Source organism: Pipistrellus hanaki (assembly GCF_964339955.1).
Source record: "Pipistrellus hanaki genome assembly, chromosome: 2".
NCBI lineage: Eukaryota > Metazoa > Chordata > Mammalia > Chiroptera > Vespertilionidae > Pipistrellus > Pipistrellus hanaki.
In genome coordinates, this window is record NC_140504.1 from 194,209,478 (window position 1) to 194,233,703 (window position 24,226).

A 24,226-nucleotide genomic window follows, 5' to 3' on the forward strand; every position below is an offset into this window, starting at 1 on the left:
CAATATGTCATGTTCTAGCCCCAGGGTTCACACTCTCTTGTACAGACGAACAGAGCTGAGACAACTACAAAAACACGCCACTGGGGCCCTGGCTGGTTTATCTCAGTGGTTAGAGTGTTGGTCTGAGGACCAAAGGGTTGGGGGTTTGATTCCCAGTCGAGGAAACATATCTCAGTTGCAAGTTCCTCAGCCCTGATGAGAGTGCATGTGGGAGGCAACCAATCGATGTGTCTCTCTCACATCAATGTTTCTCTCCGTTTCCCCCCCCCTCCCTCTCTTCAACTGTCTCCAGAAATCAATGGAAAAAACATCCTCAAGTGAGGATTTAAAAGGAAAAAACCACTGGGTTTGCTCATCTATGTCCCTGTTCCATGTTGATGTCTTATAAGTGGGTACTTGTTTTGTGGTTGTGATCCTTTCCTTCAGATCTAATTCCCTTTTAACATTCCCTTCTGTACCAAACTTTACCACTCCTGCTCAAATCATCTACCCTAGTCTGTTTTTTAGGGTTTTCTCAGTGAAGATAAGGTTAAAATTATTTGATAAACTTCCTTAATCTCTCTTATGCCAGTAATCCTCTCTTTCTTCCCTCCCACCTCAAGATAAAAATGACTATATTGGGGATTTTATAATAGCAATAAAATTACCTTCCAGGTAATCTCTCTTTACTTTTTATTTATTTTTTAAGTTTCACCCAAGGACATGTTTTTACTGATTTTAGGGGGGGGGGGGGCAGAAAGATTAATGAGAGAAACGTCGATTGGTTGCCTCCCTTAGACACCCTAACCAGGGATCAAACCCATTATGTGCCCTAATTGGGAATCCAACCCTCAACCTTTCAGTGTATAGGACAATGTTCCAACCAACTGAACTACACCGGCCAGGGCCAGGAGTCTCTTTTTATATATGTCCCTAATATTTCTAAATAGATTAAATCTCTATTCCTGAAATTAAATGCTGAGAAATAATGTTTATTAAAATATAAAATGTTGCTGAAACCACTTTGGCTCAATGGATAGAGCGTCGGCTTGGGGACTGAAAGGTCCCGGGTTCGATTCCGGTCAAGGGCATGTACCTTGGTTGTGGGCATATCCCCAGTAGGGGGTGTGCAAGAGGCAGCTGATCGATGACTCTCTCTCATAGATGTTTCTAACTATCTCTCTCCCTTCCTCTCTGTACAAAATCAATAAAATATATTTAAAAAAAAAAAAAATATATATATATATATATATATATATATATATATATATATATATAAAATGTTACATAAAAGTCACGAGAAAAATAAATTGAATAAATTTTTAAAAGGCCTGGCCAGCATGGCTGAGTGGTTGAGCATCGACCTATGAACCAGGAGATCATGGTTGGATTCCCAGTCAGGGCACATGTCCAGGTTGTGGGCTCCACCCCCAGTGTGGGGTGTGCAGGAGGCAGCTGATCAATGATTTTCTCTCATCACTGATGTTTCTATCTCTCTCTCCCTCTCCCTTCCTCTCTGAAATCAATTTTAAAAAATATTTTTAAAAAAGAAACCATAATGATACTATATTATTCATAAAAATGGGTATAATCCAAAAGACAGATAATAACAAGTGTTGGTGAGGATGTAGAGAAATTGAATGTAGAGAAATTCTCTTACATTGCTAGTAAGAGTCAATGGTGTAGTCATTTTAGGGAACAATCTGGTAGTTCCTCAAAATGTTTAACTAAAGTCACTATATGACCTAGCAATTCAACACTGAAGTATACCCAAGAGACTGAAAATACATGTCTACACAAAAGTCTACCCATAAATGTTCATATCAGCATTATTCAAAATAGACAAAAAGTGGAAGCAACACAAACACCCATCACCTGATGAATGGAAAAGTAAAATGTGATATGTTCATACAAGGAATATTATTCAGCCATTAAGTGGAAATGAAGTACTTATACATGACACAACATGGATAAGCCCTGAAAACACTATGCTAAGTGACAGAAGCCAGACATAAAAAGCCTATTGATAATTCCATTCTTAAAAACTGTTCAGAACAGGCACTCTCTGTCTCTCAGAAGCATACCCACATCCTCCCCTCCACTTCTTTCCCCAAAGACATGCATCTCCCAAACGCTAAGGAACACCATAAGGCTTGCAACCAGGGCAGCAAAGGGCAGCAGCAGTTCATCCCAAGCAAACCCCTGGAGCCTGTCTCCAAGGCCCCCTTTTCTCTAACTTCTTAGTGAGCCAAAACAGACCAGACTAGGCTCATTTCCCCAGACCTTCCTGTCTCATTGTCTCCAGCTTTAATAAACATCCTCTAAAATTCCCCGCTCTCCCCTCCCCCCCAAAAAAAATGTTCAGAACAGAGAAATCCAGAGATAGATTAGTAGTTGTCAGGGGCTGGGAGAGGGGGTGATGGAGAATGAGTGACTGCTAATGGGTTTAGAATTTCTTCTTGAGATGATGAAAATGTTCTGGAATTAAGTAACAGTGACAGACGCACGATTCTAGCAATATGTCAAAAACGAATGAATTATACATATTAAAATATATCCCAATAAAGTAACAAACGAACTTTGGAGTTTTAAAATGTTAATAAACCTTTTTGAAGCTTTATTTGGTTAAGCATAGACAGACTAACCTACCAAGTTATGTTTTCATTACACCCCATTCGCACTGTACCTTGGGTATTTGTCAGTAGCATTCTTCCTAGATCCACAACAACTAACACAGGATTCTTGAATTTGAAATCATCGGGAAATATCACTTGAGGGGCAGAAATATCTAGTCGTACAGTCCACCGTTTACTGTCCTCCTGTAAAAATAAAACAAACTACAATTAAATAACTTTTAACTACATTGCTGAAACTGAACAGCTTCATAAGTCAGGGTTCAAGCCTTCTGAAGGCCACCTCTAGTGATATCACATGACTTAATGGTCTTTGATATTAGACACAAAGTGTAAAACAAAAGCAGATCCAAAAGCTTAACCAATTATGACATTACCACAGGCAATGTCAAGTGGGGAGAAATTAGCAAATTACTGGTTTGGAGGTTTATCTGCTCTTAATTGTGATAACCCATCGTTTAAGAAAGATCTTGTTTTTAAATCTACATAACTTAGTACTATAAAGTATTGCAGAAATAATGGAACTCAAATAAACATAGAAATCCAAACATTTTTATTTATTCACTAGAGGCCCGGTGCACGGATTTGTGTACCAGTGGGGTTCCCTCAGCCTGGCATGTGGGGATTGGGCTGAAACTGGCTCTCCAACATCCTCTGAGGGATCCGGGATTTGCAAGAGGGCACAGGCCAGGCCTATGAACCCCACTAGTGCATGACCAGGGCCAGGGAGGGACTGCATGAGGGCTCTAGGGAATGTCCAGCCCACTTCACCCATTCCCATCGGCTGGACCCCAGCAGCAAGCTAACCTACCAGTCAGAGTGTCTGTCCCCTGGTGGTCAGTGCATATCATAGCAACTCATTGAACAGTCAAATGGTTGGACACTTAGATTATTAAGTTTTTATTATATAGAATAGAGTAGTAACTATGGACTTTCAATCTAGAGTACCTTAGTAAAAAATATAAGCTTTCACATGTGAAATATATTTTTAAAAAACAAAAACAAAAACAAAAAACAAAAGAATTCATGAATGTGTCACCTGTTCTACTCTGCAACTAAAATGGCCTCAATTACATGTATGTAGTAAAAGCTAATGTGTATGTTATCAAAGAGAAATCTTTGTCTAATAGGACACTAATTGTAATGTGTGTTGAAACACGCACACGAAAACAGAAAACAGTACTGATTTTCCGTCCCCTACTATGCATAGACCCTGAAACATTTTATTAGAACATTCCTGCCATCCCTTACACCCCAACGGGCTCTGCACTGTCCAAAAGCTACACTCTAATTGCGCCATCTACTGCCGCGTCTTGGCAGTACACCTCCATGCTAGTGTTAGGAAACTGAGTTTGGCTGGACTGATGTTTTTTGGCTCTCCCTGTCTATGACATCCATGCATCAGCTGGTCACTTAGCATCACAAAGTGACCATCATATCCTGGAATGGAAACTGAGGGATAAATCTGGTTATTTTTCTTCTGTAACAGTAAGTGAAAAGGGGGTACTCTTAAGTGAAACATTTATAAAATATCAGGTCTAGAAAATGGAACAAAGATAAGTCTTGAGGATGTTCTAGATTTGGTACAAGGAAGAAACATGATCTGATCACAGACATTCATCTTTATTTATCATCTTTTAATTCACTAAACTCTGACTATAAAAGGTGTTTTTTTGTTGTTGTTTTTTTTTGCTAGCTGATAAGGATTTCAGTTTCAATTTAACCAAATTAACTGATATAAGCATGCCCATCCGAAACAGGTAAAGAACTTGACAGAACGCATACCTGCCCCTTCCCCAGCCCTGCAAGACTGCTGATGTACACCCACTTACAATGAAGTCCCCCACTAGCAGACGATCGAGAGTTTGTCGGATTTCTGCCTTGGTCTGCATCTTCAGTTTGTTATACTGCCTTCGGGCAGCTTCAGCCACTCTCAACTCAAGTTCAGACTGATAACCAAAACCTGCAAGATTGAAACAAACAGGAGAATCAGACCTTGCAAATGGCGTGGTGGTCGAAAGCGCTGTGACATCTGTTCTCACCAAGAATTTCCACCAAAACTAAAAAACAGTCTCTGACAACAGTTCCTTCCTCCGGCCTGGCCGGGCACTATAGAGGGTAACAGGGACGAGGCACAGGTGGGTGAGGGACAGCCCTGAGGAGAAAGGCAGGGAAGGTACATAAGGTACTAGGATTTCTTGAATTATTGTCTGAAAGAGTCAAACTATTTTATTGCAAAACCTTAAAAGCATGGCATTACATTGAAAGAGGAAATGGGCTCTAGCCAATTTGGATAGAAGATCGGCCTGCAAACTGAGGGTCCCGGGTTCAATTCCGGTCACGGGCACATGTCCGGGTTTCAGGCTCAATTTCCAGTAGGGGGTGTGCAGGAAGTAGCCAATCAATGATTCTCTCTCACCATTGATATTTCTCTCTCTCTCTCCCTCTCCCTTCCTCTCTGAAATCAGTAAAAATATATATATAAATATATGTATTGATATGTGTGTGTGTGTGTGTGTGTATTTTTTTTAATTTTTTTTTTTTTTTTTTTTTTAAGAAAGAAGACATGGAATTTAGAGGGAAATACCTTCTATATTCTATCAGTGAAGGAGCAATGAAGCCAAGACATGTATGGCTAGTATTTACATGAAAAGAATTCAAAAAGAGACCAAAAACTAAAGAGCTTCATTAATTATTATTAGAAGGAGGGAGAATACATTTAGCCAAGTAATGTTGTTTTATCAATTTCCCTTCAACAAAAGTACCTTTTCTGCACCTACTGCAGAAAACAAAGGAAAACTAATGTCAGTGATGTGGGAGAGAGCAGTGATGAACTTGGCAGTATTTAATGCTGCACCAAGCACAAAAAGCAGACACTGATTCTATCTGCCATCCAGAAGGGAATCCTTGGACATGCCTCCTAAATTCAAGTGATCAAAAATATCCTGGGTAGCCAAGGAAACCGCCATCCGAATGGAATGGGAAGAATTAAAAAATGTTTGCTAAATGGAGGCAAAGACAACATTTAAGGATATTGACTCCTCCTGGAAAAGTGACTTTCCGAAGACAACCCCACCCCCGCGCTCTGCAGGCCTTTTGCACCACTACCAGGCCACCTGAACGTGCAATAAGCCTCGTCCAGAGCGCCAGAAATGACAGGAAAGATGTCCTGAGAAAGGAACATTAGAGCAAACAAACAAAAAAGTTAACCTGAGGTATGAACCTTTCCCTTGTAGAAAAAGTCAGCTACTTTTTTGATAGCCTGGGGATTGTATATGATGTTCAAGGGCCTGGTGCTGACGTTCAGCCGCCTCTCAAAATGGCTGTGCACTGGGTTTCTTTCATACAGCATCTCAAACACCGGGGCATCCGGGTCCGCAGCTGGAGAGAGAACCAGAGTGAGAAAACGGAACACGGCAAAATCAACCACCCGATTCTTAATGGCCCTAGGAGGCATTCAGAGAAAAGACATCTCCTAAATATTTCCCAATTAGTTCACGTTTACACACATTTTATGACCCTTAATAAGGACTGACCCTTAATTATGACAGGACTCCTCAAGAAAGGTGGTTGCATTTGCTCCCATTATGAAAAGCAAGCACCCTGAAGACCTGAGAGGCTGCCCCTGAGAGCACCAGGCGGCCTCCAAGTCACACGGGTCCACACTGCAAAGCACCGGGCACACAACAGGGCACGCCCCCTCTTTTACTGCTAACCAAGACTACTGAGCTGTAACCATCGTATTTTTCAGGATTAGTTCTAAGAGCATATTACAAATTACCAGGGTAGTGATCACTTCTGTCTGCAGATGTTGTTTGGAGACCAAAAGACTGTGAAACTCTGCCAACTTCTTTTTGCTATTAACACACAAAATGCATCAATGTCAGCGGGAGAGGGCACAAAACTTTGGCATCGCTCTCACCGAGCACAAGCAAATCAAAACTCATCTGACATCAGATCACAGACAACTTGTAGAACAATCCCGCTAGTCTGTGCCTTTCTCCCACCCTAGGGAAAACACACATTTTCTCCTGCATTGACAGTGCCTCTTGGCATTCTGAGCATTTAATGAATGACTGCTAAATAAGGAACATTAACCGTGTACAGCTGTTCAAACCCTCCCTCTGCACTCCCACTATCTCCACAAGTCCACACACACCCCAACAACAAAAATTATGGGCAGAGTAAGTGGCTAAGTTTATTCAATTATTCTAACCATATCTTGGACAATTTGTCAAGACTGAAGATCTAACCAGTAAATAATATTCTATGTAAAAATTGGCATATATAGATATAGATATAGATATAGATATAGATATAGATATAGATATAGATATAGATATATAGATATATAGATATATAGATATATAGATATATAGATATATAGATATATAGATATATAAATATATAGATATATATAGATATATAGATATATAGATATATATATATATATATAAATTGAGGTGTTTTTTCTTGGAACTTTAGAAAGAGAATAGGTCCTATCAAGTGACTAAGGGCCAGAATGCATACAAAGGTCTGTCAGACACAGAGGAGATTCAAACATTAACCTTGAAATGCAGAAAACAACAGTGTTAATGGCATTTTCTTCCAAATCAGAGCAAACTATTCCATGTACGCTACAACACTGATTTATAAAGCTGTTAAGGAGAAGAAGAGGGCATTGCCATAAATTCCACCAACATTTGCTCTCTAACAAATGTTAAAACTTATCTAGCCCTAGCCAGAGTGCTCAATGGTTAGAGCTTCAGCCCACACACCAAAGGATCTCAGGTTCGATTCCTGGTCAAGAGCTTGTACCTGGGTTGCAGATTTGATGCCCAGTCCCAGTCAGGGTGCATGTGGGAAGCAGGCAATGTCTCTCACATCGATGTTTCTCTCTCTTTCTCTCTCTCTCTCTCTCTCACATCAATGTTTCTCTTTCTCTCTCTCTCCCTCCCTCCCTACCTCCCTCCCTATAAAAATCAATGGAAAAAAATATCCTTGGGTGAGGATTAAAATAAATAAATAGACAAATAAATAAAAATAAAAAACTATCTAACTCTATATTGTCTTTAATTGTCCATCTGTCTCAAAATGATCAAATGTCAAAGTGAATCAAGTTAATGTTAACTATTGCTTGCCTAAAACAGACCCGCATCACCATCACCCAGATGGACTCGCCACCACCCCCCCACCCCGCCCCACCCCCGCTGTACATACCGGGTTAGGGAAGACCAGAAGAGGAAACATGGTTCCTTCTGTGGCCAGGTCTCGAAGAAACAGTCCACCCAACCGGACTAGAAGCAAGGAAGAATTTCTTCGAGGAAGGGATTCTGCCAAAAGCTTTACGTCTATAAAAAAATAAATATTCCAGTTGATACTATGCCATGACAGCCTAAAGTGTTTTATAAGCATTAGGTATAATATTTTACAGAGGACTAGTAGGTATCATGAACTATTTTGCCTTGAAATCGGAACAAAAAACCCCTGTTTTTCTATAGGTCTACGTGTGTAAACCCACCTATACAAATATATAAGGATATCAGACACTTCATAGCAGAATGGATTTTAAAGAGAGCACTTTACAATTAAATTCAAGCAATCCGTTAGTCCATATTAAGTTTATGAAATCCTAACTGACTCTCAAGATTATAAAGTCAAACAAACTGGCTTTTTTTTTTTGGGGGGGGGATGGGGGGTGTCATTTACCTCTAAGCTATACTAGAAACTTCAGGTAAGTAACTATTTTATTAAATGAAATAAGGTATTTGTGAGATGTAAAAACCAACATCTGTATTTATTTATACAACTTTAATGCAAAGTCACAAGAAGAAGTCAAACACAGCTGATCTTCATCATTGGCCAATTCCGTATTTGCGAGTGTGCCTACTCACTAAAATTTATATGTCGCCCCCAAATCAATGCTTGTGGTGCTTTCGAGGACATGGGCAGGGCAGCAAAAAATGTGCGTTCCCAGCTGAGGCTGAACAAAGCACGCTCCACCTTCTTGTTCCAGCTCTTGCACTGTACACTGTGCCCTTTCACGGCCCATTAAGTGCCAAGGTTTTTGCCTTTTCCTGCTTTTTGTTGATTGCACTGCTCACAATGGCCCCACGCATAGTGCTGCAGTGCTGTCTAGCGCCCCTGAGCACAGAAAGGCCCGGTGTGTCTTCCAGAGAAATTTCTGTGTTAGATACGCTTCACTCAGGCAGGCGTTACACTACTGTTGGCCGTGAGTTCAGCATTAATGAATCAACAGCATATATTAGATAAGGTGTCTTTAAACGCATCACAGGTAAGACAAGGTTCTGTACTGACCGGTTAATGGGTGTTACAGCCAGAGGCTCCTAGGCACCTAACTGTGTGCTTCCCCCTGGGGACAACAATCTCGGCAACTTTCCAGCACGTAACTACTCAAATAAAGAGGTTCGCGTGGACACGGGTCCTCTGAGAGATCGCCACCAGCAGGGGGTTCCTGGGGCGGTACCTGAGAACTCGAGCTGCATAAAAGCACTCTCCGGGGTCTGCGGGGTGCCCGGCTCCTGATGCGACAGAGTCACGGTGCCACGCTGCAGCTGCAGGTTCAGCTTGGCAAAGACGTGGTCCCGCCGGGTGTACGTGTTCATGCAGGAAGCGTCCGCGGCGGGGTCAAAGAAGTCCTCGGTGCCTGCCCAGGAGGAAGAAAAGGCGTTAAGAAAGTTCGTGGGACCAAAACTGGTTTGGCTCATTGGATAGAGCGTTGGTCTGCGGACTGAAGGGGCCCAGGTTCGATTCCGGTCAAGGGCATGTACATTGGTTGCGGGCACATCCCCAGTGGGGGGTGTGCAGGAGGCAGCTGGTCAATGTTTCTCTCTTATCGATATTTCTAGCTCTCTATCCCTCTCTCTTCCTCTCTGTAAAAAAATCAATAAAAAATATATTTAAAAAAGAAAGAAAGAATGTGGGAAAATGTCCGAAGCAAAACCAAGCACACTGATCAGTCATGATGACGTGTGTATCCATTTTCCCTTTCTTTGAAAAGAACTCAACAGTTGCGGGTGACTGTTTTGTTCGATAATTTAAAACGACCCAACTGCTTCATCAGGGCTCTTATCAACTTATCCCAACCGGGAGGACATTCAGGTTCACGGGCAAGTATGGGATAAAGCCGTGCTGCCCAACACAGTGCAACCTTCTCACCTGCACTGTCCGGGGCAGGGGGCACCCCTGGCCCGTCTGGCTAAGGTGGCCAGCGTGACTGAGAAAGTAAATGTTTTATTTTATTTTATTTTAATTAGTTAGAGTTTAAACGGTCATGTGTGGCTATGGAAACCATACTGGGCAGGGTGGGTCTGAAGAGCCGCTCTGGACTGGGATTGGGGCGTCAGAGTTTAAAATTTCGGAACTCGCTCACATTTAGTTCTCTTACTATGCCTGTCGCTAAGATCCACCTGACAAGGTGCTCATGTTCAAATCTAGTAACAGAGCTGCAAATGAAGTGTCTCCCAAAACCTCCTCTCTGCTCTATGAACATGAGACAGACCGTTTTACCAACCTCTATTTCTTTTTGTTTGCTTGAAAATAGTATGGGTTGTTTCAAAAGTAACAGACACATTATTATGAACCCAGCATCTCCCTTCACCGCCACCCAGGGGGCTAATGGGAAGGAGCCCGCCTTACCCAGGATCTCCTCGGGAGTCCACTGCTCGTGCTGCTCTGCCGACAGCCCCTCCACTGGCTTCCCGGACCAGCCGCCCCAGCCAGGAAACCAGGACTGGAGGTACTGCAGCATCCCACTGCCCGCACCGCTGCCTGGCTCTCCTGGGCAGTCTCCTGGAGAATCAAACTGAGGCTCTCGCAGGCTCTGTGGCAATCAACAATGAGCAACATGAGGACCCACAGACAGAACCAGCTGTGGCTGCCCACCCTCCACCTCCCGAAGCGTAAGTACATCCAAGGGGAAGTGCTCAGAGTGCAGGGTCCGAGCACGTCTTCTCAGAGGGCTCCTTACCTCTGCCAGCTCCTCTTGCTTGTAAAATCGTTCGTGCACCAGCTCACGCAAAATCTTCAGTTCCTCAAAGCTCTGTTCCTCTTCAATCCGACACATTTCCTCCTGTTTGGGTGGAAATAAAAACAAACAAACAGGACAGGTGTTATAGCTCCAGAGAACTGGACACTCTCGCAAACCACTCACTACAAGGACCGGTCCCCAGCATCTCCACCGAAGGCCAAGAAACAGTGAAGACAAAGAGTGAGGTCCATGGCTGCTCTGCTTCCGGTTTAAACAGCTCGTCCACATAACCCAACCGTACTTGGTCCCTGAGACCAGCGGTAACTACAGCGAAGGTGACTAGTTATGATTCTTCCCACTTCAGATGAGGGAACTGAGGACCCAGTTTACACCGGAAGTGTGCAGGCCTCCAGCTCCTTTGTTTCACACGAGCATTTGCAAGGAGGTAGTGATTTTCATTTGTTTCTTGCTAGTTTGGAAAGACCAATGGCCGCCAGCTACATACAAATGTGCAAAGGACAGAATTAGCTACCCTGACATTAGGAAAGGAAATGACGTGTGTTTCACTCTATCCCATGAAGGAAATGCCTTAGCAAGGGACTTGATTCCTTCCCAGGTTCCATTTTCTTAGCCTTTGAGAGAACAGCATTCTTAACCCCTGACGACAAGATACTCAAGGAAGGGTCCGCTCACCTTGTCGTCTGCAGACAGCACGCCTCCTTTCAGTTTGCTGAAGTACTTGTCGGTGTAGGACACATTGTCTCGGGCGCGGTGCAACAGGAAGTCCCAGGTACAGCGCTTCCTCTGCTCTCTGATCTCGTGCAGGTTAGCATCCAGGGCAAAATACCACCATTCTCGGCAGCTGAAATATTTCATAACAATGTCATTACTGCTTACATTAAAAATAACTAAAATGCTATCAACCCAGGGCAGCCCACAGAACACCACTCCTATGAGACAACTTTTCTCTTGTCAGCCATCACTCTTTGCCGCAAACTCATTTTAAAATATTGGGATAAACTCAACATGGGGGAAAACAAATTACATCATATAATATCATTTCCCTCAATTGGTTTGAATGACCCAAATCAGTCTCCTCCACCGACAGTCAAGTGGTGACTGGAAGGTAAATGCCATCTTAAAATAATTACCAAGGATTTGACCACTGAAGATTTTAAGTGGAATACTCCAGAAAAGATATGGGAATGCACAGGACCTAAGAAAATTTTAATATACTGGTTTGGCCCGGTTTATCACTGCAGCATGAAAAGATTTCTTTTCGCTATAGAAGTTAGAAAGTGCACTACATAAGTGTCGACCAAACAACCTGGGAGAAAAGACACAGGAGAGCAGATTCAAAGAATCAGGTCCCATCCAAGCAACCCCAGTCTACGTGCTAACCAAGACCAAGAGGCCCTTCTCACTTCCACCACGCCCAACCGAAGGCGAAACACGTCACCAAATCAGCAGCTGGTCAGAATATCCACAGTGATAAACAACAGAAATGGCATTTAAAGGCCAGAAAAATCAACCCTACTTTGATCTCTAGCCATGATGTGCAAAGAACAGTGAGGGATATTTCTGATCTATTAACAAAAAACAAACAAACTGTACTTCATATACAACAACTGGAGAGCCCTTACTTCCCAGAGATGGCCACTTTGGGCTTCCATTTTCGAAACTTCGCCTGCCTCTCCTTCCGTTCCAGCTCCTTGAGGAATCCCATGATTTGCCGGTATTGCAGCTTTTAATAGAGATTAAGAGATGCTAGGTTAGAACTGATTTGTTACTTTTACCCAGTTAAGACATGCATCTCACAAGAACAATTCATATTAGTCAATCCACTGAATTGAAAACCAGTGCAAACCGGAAGACCAAATTTCAGCACCAAGTGGCACTTCTCCCGGGACATGGACAGTTCAGTGTTGATATGACTGTGCTCTTGTGCTCTGCCCAGCACTTAAAAACCAACTCAGAACTAACCTGAGATCCGCCCAATCCGATCGCACTACAGTCCATGGATTCTACACTTACCACAACTGTGGACACAACCTTCTGTGCCCTTTCCTCCCTCCTGGGGTACCTTCTACGGACATGCTCACTCACCCCAGTTCCGAGTCTGACAGTGAGAGCACAGACCACTAGGGGGTACCTGAGAGAGTTTCAGGGGGATGGTCTCCAGCTGGATGTCGCATTCAAAACGGGGAGTGTGCCGAGACCTCAGAGGCTCTTTGGAGCAGTTTCTCCTCAGAAGGGCGGATGCGCACACTGGCTCCAAGATGTAGTGATGATCGCGGCTCTCCATGCTCTTGCCCATGGCCTCCTGAGCGACACCAGAACCTCTATCAGTTTTCTGGTTTTGTAGCCATTCTTACACAAATGGTATATATCCTGTTTTGCCTTGGTTTTTTAAACGTAATATTGTATCTTAGAGACCATTATACATGGCCTTTGCCCTTATTTTATAGTTGCATGCTGCTGTACTGTATGAAAGCACGGTATTTACTTAATCAAACTAACAAAGCAAAACCATTCCGTACAATAGCATGCAAGCCAAAGATCTTGGGTGGGACAAAAAGTGAATCCTTTTTCTCTACTTCACTTAAATCAACTACAATTACTTTAGAAAAAGATGAAACAGATTTTTTTGTAAGCCTTCACAAACAGTAATACTTTATATACAACTAGAGACCTGGTGCACGAATTCATGCACAGGTGGGGTCTGGCTGACCCGCCCACAATTGGGGTAAGTGGAGGGCGATCTGGGACCAGCCAGGGGGAGGGGCCAAGGGCTGTTGGCGGTTGAACTCCCTGTCAAACTCCTGGTAGAGAGGACAATTTGCATATTAGCCTTTTATTATATAGGATGATTTATAATGATCTAAGTCAGTGGTTGCCAACCATTTGGACTCAATGACCACCAGTGGTCTGCAGACCACCGGTTGTTCTAAGTAGTTCTTAACGGAATTCCACCAAAGGTGAAGTGTCAACATAAACATAAGAAAGATCTTCTTTAAGAAGCCTTTCTGGTGCTTTGTTCAATGAAAATCTGAAAGCCTACTATCTGGTGGCTAGAAGAATGGATAACCATATATTTGATGCATACGGTGGATTATGCAGTAGTCAGAGCAATGAGCTAGAAGAATAAACAGCAACACTGATCCATCCTAAAAACATAGCCTTAAGTGAAAAAAAGAAAACAAGGAAATCTAAAATGCAATGTAAATGTAAAACATACACAAAACACTACATATTGTTCAGTTACATACATAGCAAATACCTCAAGCAACACACATGGGAGTGGGTGCCTAGAGTAGGATGGGCACAGGAATCAGAGACATGGAGAATAAAAACCTACACGACAGTGACCCTGCACCACTTTACTTCAGTGTAATGTTGTGATAAAGCCCTCTGCCAGAATCATACCTGTAGCTCCAGCTGAGGCAAATCCCCCAATAAAGTGCAATCGACATCCCAATAGATGCTAAACTCTGCCACATCTAACTGCTTTTTCCGCATTAACTTCTGCACCTGAGGTAAGACAGGGAACAAAACAAGATGACTCCATATTCATGAATTCATTCATTCATTCATTCATTCAACAAGCCATTTTGCAAAGAATCATCTATCAGACACTTCTGCAAGGTGCTGGGGATACAAAACTAGACTAAAGTGTGGTTTTACTCTCCTAGAGTTCAAATCCAGCTAAGTGGGAACACAAACATGCAAATAATTTTAATTAAGCAAGGGGAGAATATTTAAGATGCCATGAGAAAACAGCACTGTAGACAGAGATGTGTAAGTTTCAGGCATAAGGCTGGTAAAAGAAAAGGCCTGGGACGCATTGCAAAGAGTAGGGCCAACGATACAAAATGCCTGATAACCTCAGAGGACAGCGAGTTTGTGTAACGGGAGCATGGCTCGTGTGCAGTAATCATACGTGTGTGTGAACATATTTGGTAGTTAGGTGTTGAGAAAAGTAGATCGGATGTTACTAGGCATTCTGGGTTGAATAGTTTCCTCCCCCAAAATAGTTATGTCCTCCCAGAACCTGTGGGTGGGACCTTATTTGGAAACAGGGTCTTTGCAGATGTAACCAAGCTAAAATGATGTCATACTGGATTAGGGTGGGCCCTATGGTGCCCTTAAAGAAAAGGGGGGGGGAAAGACACAGCCGAGAAGGCCATGTGAAAAAAGAGGCAGAGATTGGAAAGATGCATCTGCAAGCTCAGGATGCCAAGGCACCGAGGCAAAGAGAAAGGCCTGGAACGTTTTTCCCTCAGAGCCTCCAAAGAATCCACTCTGCCAACCCTTTGATTTTGGATTTCCACCCTCCAGACGAGAGAATACATTTCTGTTGTTTGAAGCCACCCATTTGAGGTCATTGGTTATGGCTGTGCCCGGACCCTGACACACTAAGAAAGGACGTATGTACCACACCAGGGACTCTGGAGCTCAGACTTTTTGTGACAGGGAGCTCTGAGGGTTCTGACGCACGTATGCACCAGGACCGGGTAGTGTTTTAGAAACAGAACTCTGGCAACAGGGCAAAGCAGAGCTCCCCATGGTGTGCCAGAGAAAAGGAGCCATGAGTCACGTCAAGATAAAGAGCAAACCCTAGCCAGTTTGGCTCAGTGGATAGAGTGTTGGCCTGCGGACTGAAGAGTCCCAGGTTCAATTCTTGACAAGGGCACATGCCTGGGTTGTGAGCTCAATCCCCGTAGGGTGTGTGCAGGAGGCAGCCAATTAATGATTCTCTCTCATCACTGATGTTTCTATCTCTCTCCCTTTCCCTTCCTCTCTGAAATCAATAAAAATATATATTTTTTTTTAAATGAGCAAATTTATAGGATCAAGTTACTTTTTAGAAATACTTGGTTACTCTGAGCTAGCCACATCCTTTGCCCCCGTGTCCTGTACAAATACTATCTTTGTTTTCTGTGTGCTGTGGCGTGGAAAAGGGTGGGAAGTGTTGGCACAGAATAAATCAAGAGCCCGGGATGGGAGCAAGGAGGTCACCGAACAGGATGCTTTATCACCACCGAACAGGATGCTTTATCAGCCCGCCCAGGCAGAAGTTGACAGGATCCTGAACTCAGACAGCTGCAGTGTGACTAAGAGAAGAGCCACATTTGAAACACTGTGCAGGAAAAATTGGCAGGACGCTGTGATCCAATGCACATGGACGTTGAGGAATGAGAAGTGGAAGGATGAGCAAGGAGCTTCTAGAAATTAGGGGAGTGGGTAAGAACACATGAGCTGGAGCAGGGATGGTAAACTTTTTCTGAAAAAGGCCAGGGTGTGCATATTACGGCTTTATAGACTCTACAGTCTCTGTTGTAACGACTCAACTCTGCCACTGTGGCACAAAAGCAGCCTTAGACAATACACACGAAGGGCACGGCAGTGATGCAATAAATATTTACAAAAACAGGCAGGGGACCAATCTGCCAAGCCCAGATGTAGAGCTGATCCACCCTCCCTTAGTGCTCTGCACCTTAGCATCCTCAGCCATACAAGGAGGACAACAGTGGTGGCAAAAAGCACGGAGAGTTCAATGAGCAATCGTGTAAAGCGCAAAGAACAGTGTCTCACACATAAAAGCATTCATAAGCCGAGACTGGTTTGGCTCAGTGGATAGAGCGTCAGCCTAAGGACTGAAAGGTCCCAGGTTCGATTCCGGCCAAAGGGCATGTACCTTGGTTGCGGGCACATCCCCAGTAGGGGGTGTGCAAGAGGCAGCTGATCAATGATTCTCTCTCATCGATGTTTCTAACTCTCTACCCCTCTCTCTCTAAAAATAAAAAATGAAATAAAAAAAATAAAAAAATTCAATAAAAGCGTTCATAAGATGCTGGTTTTCATTTGCTTGTTTGGACCTTCAGTAACATGTTAGAAAAAAAGGGAAAAAGTTGGTGTCAGGGAAGCAAATTGGACAGATGGGATATAATGGGATCGTTTTGATTATGACAAGCCTAAATGCCCGAGAGGAGTCTGTATCCACAGGTAGATGGATATGAACATAAAGGTCAGTCAGGAGGGGGCGAATGGAGTTCAAGTGGAATCCATCCACAAACATTCCCAGGTGAAACTGAAACGATGAGACAGATGAGTTTTCCTGGGAGTGCACATGGTATGAGAAGAAAACCAAAGCCTCTCATACCTTGATTCCTTTGTGGGTAAAATGAAAGGGGCTGCACCAGCATTTAAAGGAGGAGTGACTTAACAAAAGGTCAGAGAAAATTAGCTGTTTCCCTATGTCAGCAAATGAGATGTATTACATACAGGCAGGAGGCACGCATGCCAGGGGAAGACCACGGTGGAAAGAATGCAATCTCATTCACATGATGCAAAATGACCAAAGGCAGAGCCCAAACTCCCCACAACGACTGCTTTCCTCCTGGCTCAGTCAGATTTCATACTCACAGGCTCATTCACAGCATTCTGCATGGACACATTCTTAATGCAGATGCCAAAGGCAAAAGGATGGGAAGGGTTGGTAATACCATCTTCAAAGCGCAAATGGACATCTTGAATTTTTAACTGCAAAGGGGAGAAAAATAAAAGCACATTTAGGCAACTGCTACAGATGTAATACTGGCAGTAGGAGTCACACTGCCCTGAGCCACATTGAGTAAATCATAGCTGGCATTTTATACACACATCACAAAACCACTGTTCCTCAAGTTCCTCAGTATAGAATCACAAACTGGACACACACAGAAGAGAGTTACAATACTGTCACTAAGTCACTCAGAAGACACATAAAGACACACTAGAAGGAACACCGCTGTGCCCAGGTAACTGGCCCTCCCTCTTCTATGACAGAGTTGCCTGTGTCCCCACACCTAGACATAGGAAATCAGCGGGACATATACGCTTTGTACCTACTTATTTCTTAACTTCCCTCTGCCCATGAAGGCAAGATAGCGAAAAGGCATGCTGCTTCAATGAATTAAAAAAGAATAACAAAAAGTGAAAACAAAATGGGAGAAAATATTTATAAATCATATGTCTCCTAATGGACTAGAATTAGATATTAAAAATACACTTACAACTTAATAATTTAAAAACAAAACAAAACAATAAACCAAGTTCTACATGGGCAAAGAATTTGGATAGACATTTCCCCAAACAGGGCATATAAATGGCCAATAAGCATCATGACGATATAATATATTCATATCGTCAGCCAAGGAAATGCAAATCAAAACCACAGTGAGCCCGGCCAGCGGCTCAGTGGTTGAACATTAACCTATGAGCCAGGAAATCACAGTCTGATTCCCAGTCAGGGATCATGCCTGGATTTTGGGATTGATCCCCAATGTGCCGCATATAAGAGGCAGCCGATCAAAGATTCTCTCTCATCACTGATGTTTCTATCTCTCTCCTCCTCTCCTTTCCTAAAATCAATAAAAATATATATTAAAAAACAAACAAACAGTAAAACAACTTCATATCCACTAGCGTGGCTATAATCAAAAGAGATAATAACAAGTGCAGATGAGGAGAAGGAAAAATTGAAATGCTCATACATTACTGGTACAATTGTAAAACAGTGCAGCCACTTTGAAAAACAGTTTGCTAGTTCCCTCAAAAAATTAAACATATAGTTATCATATGACTCACCAACCCTACTCCTAGGTATATAATACTCAGGAGAACTGAAAACATATGTTCACTCAAAACCTTATACACGAATGTTCGCAGCATCACTATTCACAGTAGCCAAAAACTGGAAACACCCAATGTCCATCCACTGATGAATGGATAAGCACAGTGTGGTACATCCTGAGAACTGCAAAAACTCTCCAAGAACATTCTGTTCAAGCCCCTCCCCTAAGAACTTGACCCAATTTTGATGTGGCTTCCTGCAGCCTAAAGCTGTGTCCCTGGGACAATCCAGCCCCTCTCTGAGTTCCTCTCCAGAAAACTCAGGGCTATTTGTCTGTTCTAGCCAACACCTGACAATCATTTCTTAGAACCTCCTTTTCTTAGAACATTTATAACTGCTCTAAGGGCTGAAAATTGTTAATCCTTTTTCCATCCCTTTGAAGTGTGTGTGTATAATCTCCTACAACTCAAGGACCTGAAAGCCATTCCTTTGAAATGCGATCGTCATGCTCAGTTCAATTCTAGGTGAGAGCACATGCCTGGGTTATGGGCTCAATCCCCAGTAGGGGGCGTGCAGGAGGCAGCCAATCAATGATAGTCTCATCATTGATGTTTCTATATCTCTCTCCCTCTCCCTTCCTCTCTGAAATCAATAAAAATATATTTTTTAAAAATAATAAAATGATGATGAATTTTTAAAAATCAATGACAGCTTTAAAAAAAAAAAAAAGTAACTTCCTGAAACAGAATTCAAAGCAGTCACCTCAAATGTAGCAGCCTTTTCATCAAAGTTATGAAACCAACAACCTCAGACTATTTTGGGGGTAAGTGATATACCGGGCATTGCATTGCAAGAAAACCCTGGAGATAGTGAGTATGGGCTGACGAAAATGGCCTCTGGTCTAGTTTTTTGAGGACAAAACAAATTTGTAATTAAAGTGGAAAAGGTGGCCAATAGCCCTAACACTGATACTCATCAAATTGCCACCAGATACATCAGTGAGAGATTAAATATCTTAGTGAGCTGTTCACAATTCGTTATCTAATCAACTAGAAATGGTACATCCGACCTCTCTCGTTTTCCAGATGAAGAAACTGAGATCAGAGAGCTTATGTGATTTGTGTCCTGAAACAGAAGTCATGAAAGCTTACTAGCAGGTGACGTGGCTAAATCCTTCCGCAAGTGGGACTCCAACATTCAAACAGAAAGTGAAGTGCAATGTAAGTGAAACGAAAACTCCTCCTCACGCTCACCGAAGCGAGCAAGGCCTGGGCCCACAGCCTAGACGTGGGACTTGCTTTTCAGGTTTTCCCTTGGCACCGCCTGGAAAAGGGCACACCTGCACAGTCATCCTACCTACAGGGTACACCCTGTCTCCGCGAGCCCCACAAGAAACAAACAGCTCAGAAGTAAATACAGGGGAGCCTGAGAAATGAGCCCCTCTCCTGGTCCTACTTTCTAAGTCAGCAGGACTTACTTCAATGTTCTCCACAATTCTCGTAACTACGGAGGCAGTGACGGAATACCAATAGGATTCCCCTTTCTGCTGGCGTTCGTTCTACAAAGAAAAGAGCCAGTGTTAGCCGGAGCTGGTGCTTTGCTCACGTCACGTGTCTCACCACGATGCTCTTCTGGCGCAAAGGATTTCTGCCTTGCCTTCCATTTCTCCTCCAGGGCTTGAAGCAGAGCTTTCTTGCGGTCCCTTTCCAACAGATTCTCATTTTCATCGTTGAAATTTTGTATTTTTTCAGGGGCTCCGATTAAGTGAAGGCTGGAGATGGAGATCACCCAAGGGTCCACATGGGGGCGATAAAAGGGAATCTGAAGGGTTACTTTCCCAATTAAACCTAGGAGAAAGAAAATCTTGTTAAGGGTCTTTACATATTTTTAATTCCTCCTATTTTTTCTGCATTCTTCTAGTTTTCTTGAGGGGGCATTATTATTTTTACCTTTTTTTAATTTAAGAAAACAAGCACCAGGTCCTCGTACTTGGGAAGCAAACGTTAGTAGGCTGAGATCGGTAATAATTAGGTACAATAAACTGGAAGCTGGGAAAAGTTCAGTGCGACTTGACCTTAGCAATTGTGAAAGCTCTCTCCTGCAAACTACCTGTCCCCCAGCTGCGGTATCTTTCTGCTCATGGTACCTGCACAAGCCCATGGGCACAAACCTCACTTCCTGTTTGTTATTAACCTGCTGGCTGGTAAGTGCTTATTGGGAGTTATCAGATCTACAGTATGCCCAATCTTGCACATACCCCCTGACACGTCAGAGATGCTGCAGTGGCACTCCATCGAGGAAGAATTGATTCTTTATGAGAACTTGGCCTCCTGGGAGAGCTAAAGAGCCTGGAAGAATTGTGATGCTTATTTCCCAAGTTCTACCATTTGTAGCCAAGCCTCCTAGAACTCAAGCCTTCTTTAAATTCAATTAATTAGAGGTAAGTCACCACTGAGGAATAATGCACAAGAATATCTGGCCTGTCCTCATGGATCCACCTCTGAAAGCCCAACCTCTGAAAGCAGCACAGTTCTCGGGGAGCGATCATCATATATAATAAAAGGCTAATATGCAAATTGACATAATGGCGAAATGACCATTGCTATGACACACACTGATCACCAGAGGGCAGACGCTCAACACAGGAGCTGCCCCATGGTGATCAGTGTGCCAGAGGCGGGGCTCACAGGTGCCAAGCGCAGGGGCAGTGGCGGGAGCCTCTCCCAACTCCGTGGCAGTGCTAAGGATGTCCGGCTGGCTCCCCTGTGGAGAGTGGGCCTAAGCCATCATTCAGACATCCTCCGAGGGCTCCTAGACTGCCAGAGGGAGCAGGCCGGGCTGAGGGCCACCCTGAGTGAATTTCATGCACTGGGCCTCTAATTACCCTACAACCGAGGTCAACAAACTGCAGCTCGTGAGCCACAGGTGGCTCTTTGCTCCTGGAGTGTGGCTCTTCCACAAAATACCATGGCCTGGGCGAGTCTATTTTGAAGAAGTGGTGCTAGAAGAAGTTTAAGTTTAAAAAATTTGGCTCTCAAAAGAAATTTCAATCATATTACTGATATTTGGCTCTGTTGACTAATGAGTTTGCCAACCACTGCCCTATAAGATCTAAAATTCAAGTGAGACTGATCAGTTATACAGGGTGGGCAAAAGTAGGTTAATAATAAGCAATAACACAAGAATAAACTGTTTCATGTACTAACAGCCGTAAACCTACTTGTACCCACCCCCGTGTTTAACATAAAAGAATATCATTAACAATGGCATTTTTAATGATGACACCAAGTGATCAACTGTGCAATCCAGTACCAAATTCAGATATCTACAATAATGAAAAAGAAAACATATTTTAATTTGGATTTTATCTAAAACAATAAAAATAAGTTTCTTATATTTAGTCAAATTTATTATATTAAAACTGAAACATATCACTTTTCACAGCAAAGAATTTTAACAATAACTAGTGCACAGTTGCAATTCTAACCAAAATTAATTGGGGAGAGAATACGTAATATTCTAATAACTATATGACTAAAATATAAATTCTGTGAGGTTTTAATTTTGCAGAAGCATAAAAATGATCATTTTTGCAAAAATATCAGAAAACATCAACCTCTCCCAAGAGCTTTCAATAACTCTTTCTGAAGTGTGATCATCTTGAGAGTTTTCCTTCAAATTCTAATGAGTCGGTGCTTCTGCTTCTGACTGGTAGATCACTCATCACTTGAATTGATTTCAAGAAAGCCTAAATCTTCTGTAAGGTTTTTTATGTGCATTGTACTTGCATTGTATTGTAATATAAGTTCTCCAAAATAAAAGAAAAACTGACTAATATTAACTGGCTACTGTTGAATGATGAGGGATGCCTAATAGAGACCAATTCTATAAGTGATCATTTAATGGAGAATATTTTATTCCAGAACAATTCTTGCTTCCTCGCCAAACCTCACAACTGTAGAGCTTCTATATAGTTGCAAACATCTATTGAGTGTGTCGGGCATCGTCCTGAGTAAGTTTAATGTACTAACTCAGGTATTCCCCTTTGATGTAGGTACTATTATTAAAGATGAGGAGGTACACACAGAGTTGTTAGGAAACTTACCCAAGGTCGCACAGACAGAAAATGGCAGGTTTAGAATATAAAAAATTGTTTGCACCACACAAGGCAATTTCTGTTCCAGAGCCCACTTTCATGCAATAGAGTAAATTCTCTCAGTAATATTTATAATGAACTATCTGAAAATAAAACCCCCTGTACCTAGAACAGAAGGTCTCATTCTCCAGTAAACATAAGAATCACTGGAGCTGAAACCGGTTTGGCTCAGTGGATAGAGCGTTGGCCTGCAAACTGAAAGGTCCTGGGTTCGATTCCGGTCAAGGGCATGTACCTTGGTTGCGGGCACATCCCCATAGGGGATGTGTGGGAGGCAGCTGATGGATGATTCTCTCTCATCGATGTTTCTAATCCCTCTCTCTTCCTCTCTGTAAAAAAAAATCAATAAAATATATTTAAAAAAAAAAAATCACGGAAATGTTTATTTAAAAATGCAAGCAGAGCCCTAGCTGGTGTTGCTCAGTGAAGTCAGCCTGAGGATTGAAGGGTCCCAGGTTCAATTTCAGTCAAGGGTACATACCAGGTTGTGGGCTCAATCTCCAGTGAGGGGTGTACAGGAGGCAGCCAATCAATGCTTCTCTCTCATCGTTGATGTTTTTATCTCTCTCTCCCTCTCCCTTCCTCTCTTAAAAAAAAACAATAAATATATATACGTATATATTTTTTTTTATTTTTTAAATACAAGTTGAATGACACATCCTTAGAGATTCTAATTCAGTAAAGTCGAAGGCCACGTGACTTCCTCCACCACCCCAAGGTCATCCTGATACTAGTGGCCTAGAGACCACATTTTAAGATGAGTCTAAACTCTATACTTCCTACCCTGCCTCTTCCTGGTCACGGAGAGCCCAAGTCAGGGACTCTCAATGTCAGGTCCCAAACAATGAACACTCAACACTGCCTCCCTCTCCTGAGCTCCACGTACCAGCTTTGACTTCAAATGGTAATTCCAGTTCTTTCAAGGCATCCTTCTTTAATGGCAAGTTTTCTAATTCAACTGCACCTAAAAAATAAAAACAACATCATGTGGCTGCCAGAGGAGAGGAGGGTTGGGAGACTGGGTGAAAAAGATGAAGAGATTAAGAACTATAAATTGGCAGCTATGGGGACATAAAGTCAAGCACAGAGAATATTGTCAATATCGGGATCAGGCTGTTCCCATTAAGTGTATGGCTGGCTAGCCACTATGCTGTACACCTGAAACTAATACAAAATAATATGGAATGCCAACTGTAATTGAAAAATAAAATAAAAATAATTACATAAATAAAATAATATCATGAAATGATATTGTACATCCAACAAATGCGGCTGATGCCTGCTCTGTACAAATCATTGAAGGTTAAAGGGAAAGTTTTACAACTAGACCAGAGCGACAAAAAGCCAAGGGAAGCACCAGCCTATGGGCCTAATCAATACTAATTTCCTGGCTCCCGCTCTGACATGTAAATAACAGCTGAGGTTTACAGCACATGAAGTAATGTACCAGAGAGTACATATTTCAGGCTTTTTGGTGTCTGATGTATATTTTCCTTTTGTTTTGTTTTTTCACAAGCCTTTAAAAGTGGAGAAGCCATTTTCATTCATCTCACAGGTGGGAGCCTGGCCAGTTGGCCAGTTTGCAAGGCCCTAGTTTAGGGTAATGTTCACCAGAGGACCATTAACATCCGAATCTCCTGGGAAGAAAGGCAGGCTCCTGGGCCCCCTGCCAGACATCTCTGGGATTGAAACACAGAAATTTGCAAAATTTTAACAAGCTCTCCTTACCAACACACACACACACACACAAAGCAGGTGTATTGCACACAACATCTGGGAGCCTGGGAGAGCTAGACGAAGTTGGCCAGGAAAAGGAATCAGACTCTCTCTTCTGGAGGGACCAGCTCCGCAGG

The 24,226-nt window shown here is 42.7% G+C and overlaps 1 protein-coding gene across 5 annotated transcripts in view; it reads right to left on the bottom strand.

Annotated features, from left to right (window-relative positions):
• VPS13D (vacuolar protein sorting 13 homolog D) overlaps positions 1-24,226 on the bottom strand; it is a 219,300-nt gene that overhangs the window by 186,843 nt on the left and 8,231 nt on the right. For all 5 annotated transcript variants that reach the window (XR_014794224.1, XM_084875266.1, XM_084875265.1 and 2 more), the window contains exons 3-18: positions 23,260-23,337; positions 19,874-20,064; positions 19,695-19,775; positions 17,029-17,145; positions 14,029-14,133; positions 12,755-12,925; positions 12,246-12,346; positions 11,296-11,464; positions 10,603-10,704; positions 10,272-10,455; positions 9,100-9,279; positions 7,833-7,963; positions 6,394-6,469; positions 5,823-5,993; positions 4,445-4,575; positions 2,666-2,798 (exon numbers count right to left, since the gene is read on the bottom strand). Coding sequence is in view for 4 of the 5 variants with exons in the window: in XM_084875266.1 (XP_084731392.1) it covers positions 2,666-2,798; positions 4,445-4,575; positions 5,823-5,993; positions 6,394-6,469; positions 7,833-7,963; positions 9,100-9,279; positions 10,272-10,455; positions 10,603-10,704; positions 11,296-11,464; positions 12,246-12,346; positions 12,755-12,925; positions 14,029-14,133; positions 17,029-17,145; positions 19,695-19,775; positions 19,874-20,064; positions 23,260-23,337 (2,121 nt within the window). In the remaining variant the exon portion in view is untranslated. The remainder of the gene's footprint in view (positions 1-2,665; positions 2,799-4,444; positions 4,576-5,822; positions 5,994-6,393; positions 6,470-7,832; positions 7,964-9,099; positions 9,280-10,271; positions 10,456-10,602; positions 10,705-11,295; positions 11,465-12,245; positions 12,347-12,754; positions 12,926-14,028; positions 14,134-17,028; positions 17,146-19,694; positions 19,776-19,873; positions 20,065-23,259; positions 23,338-24,226) is intronic.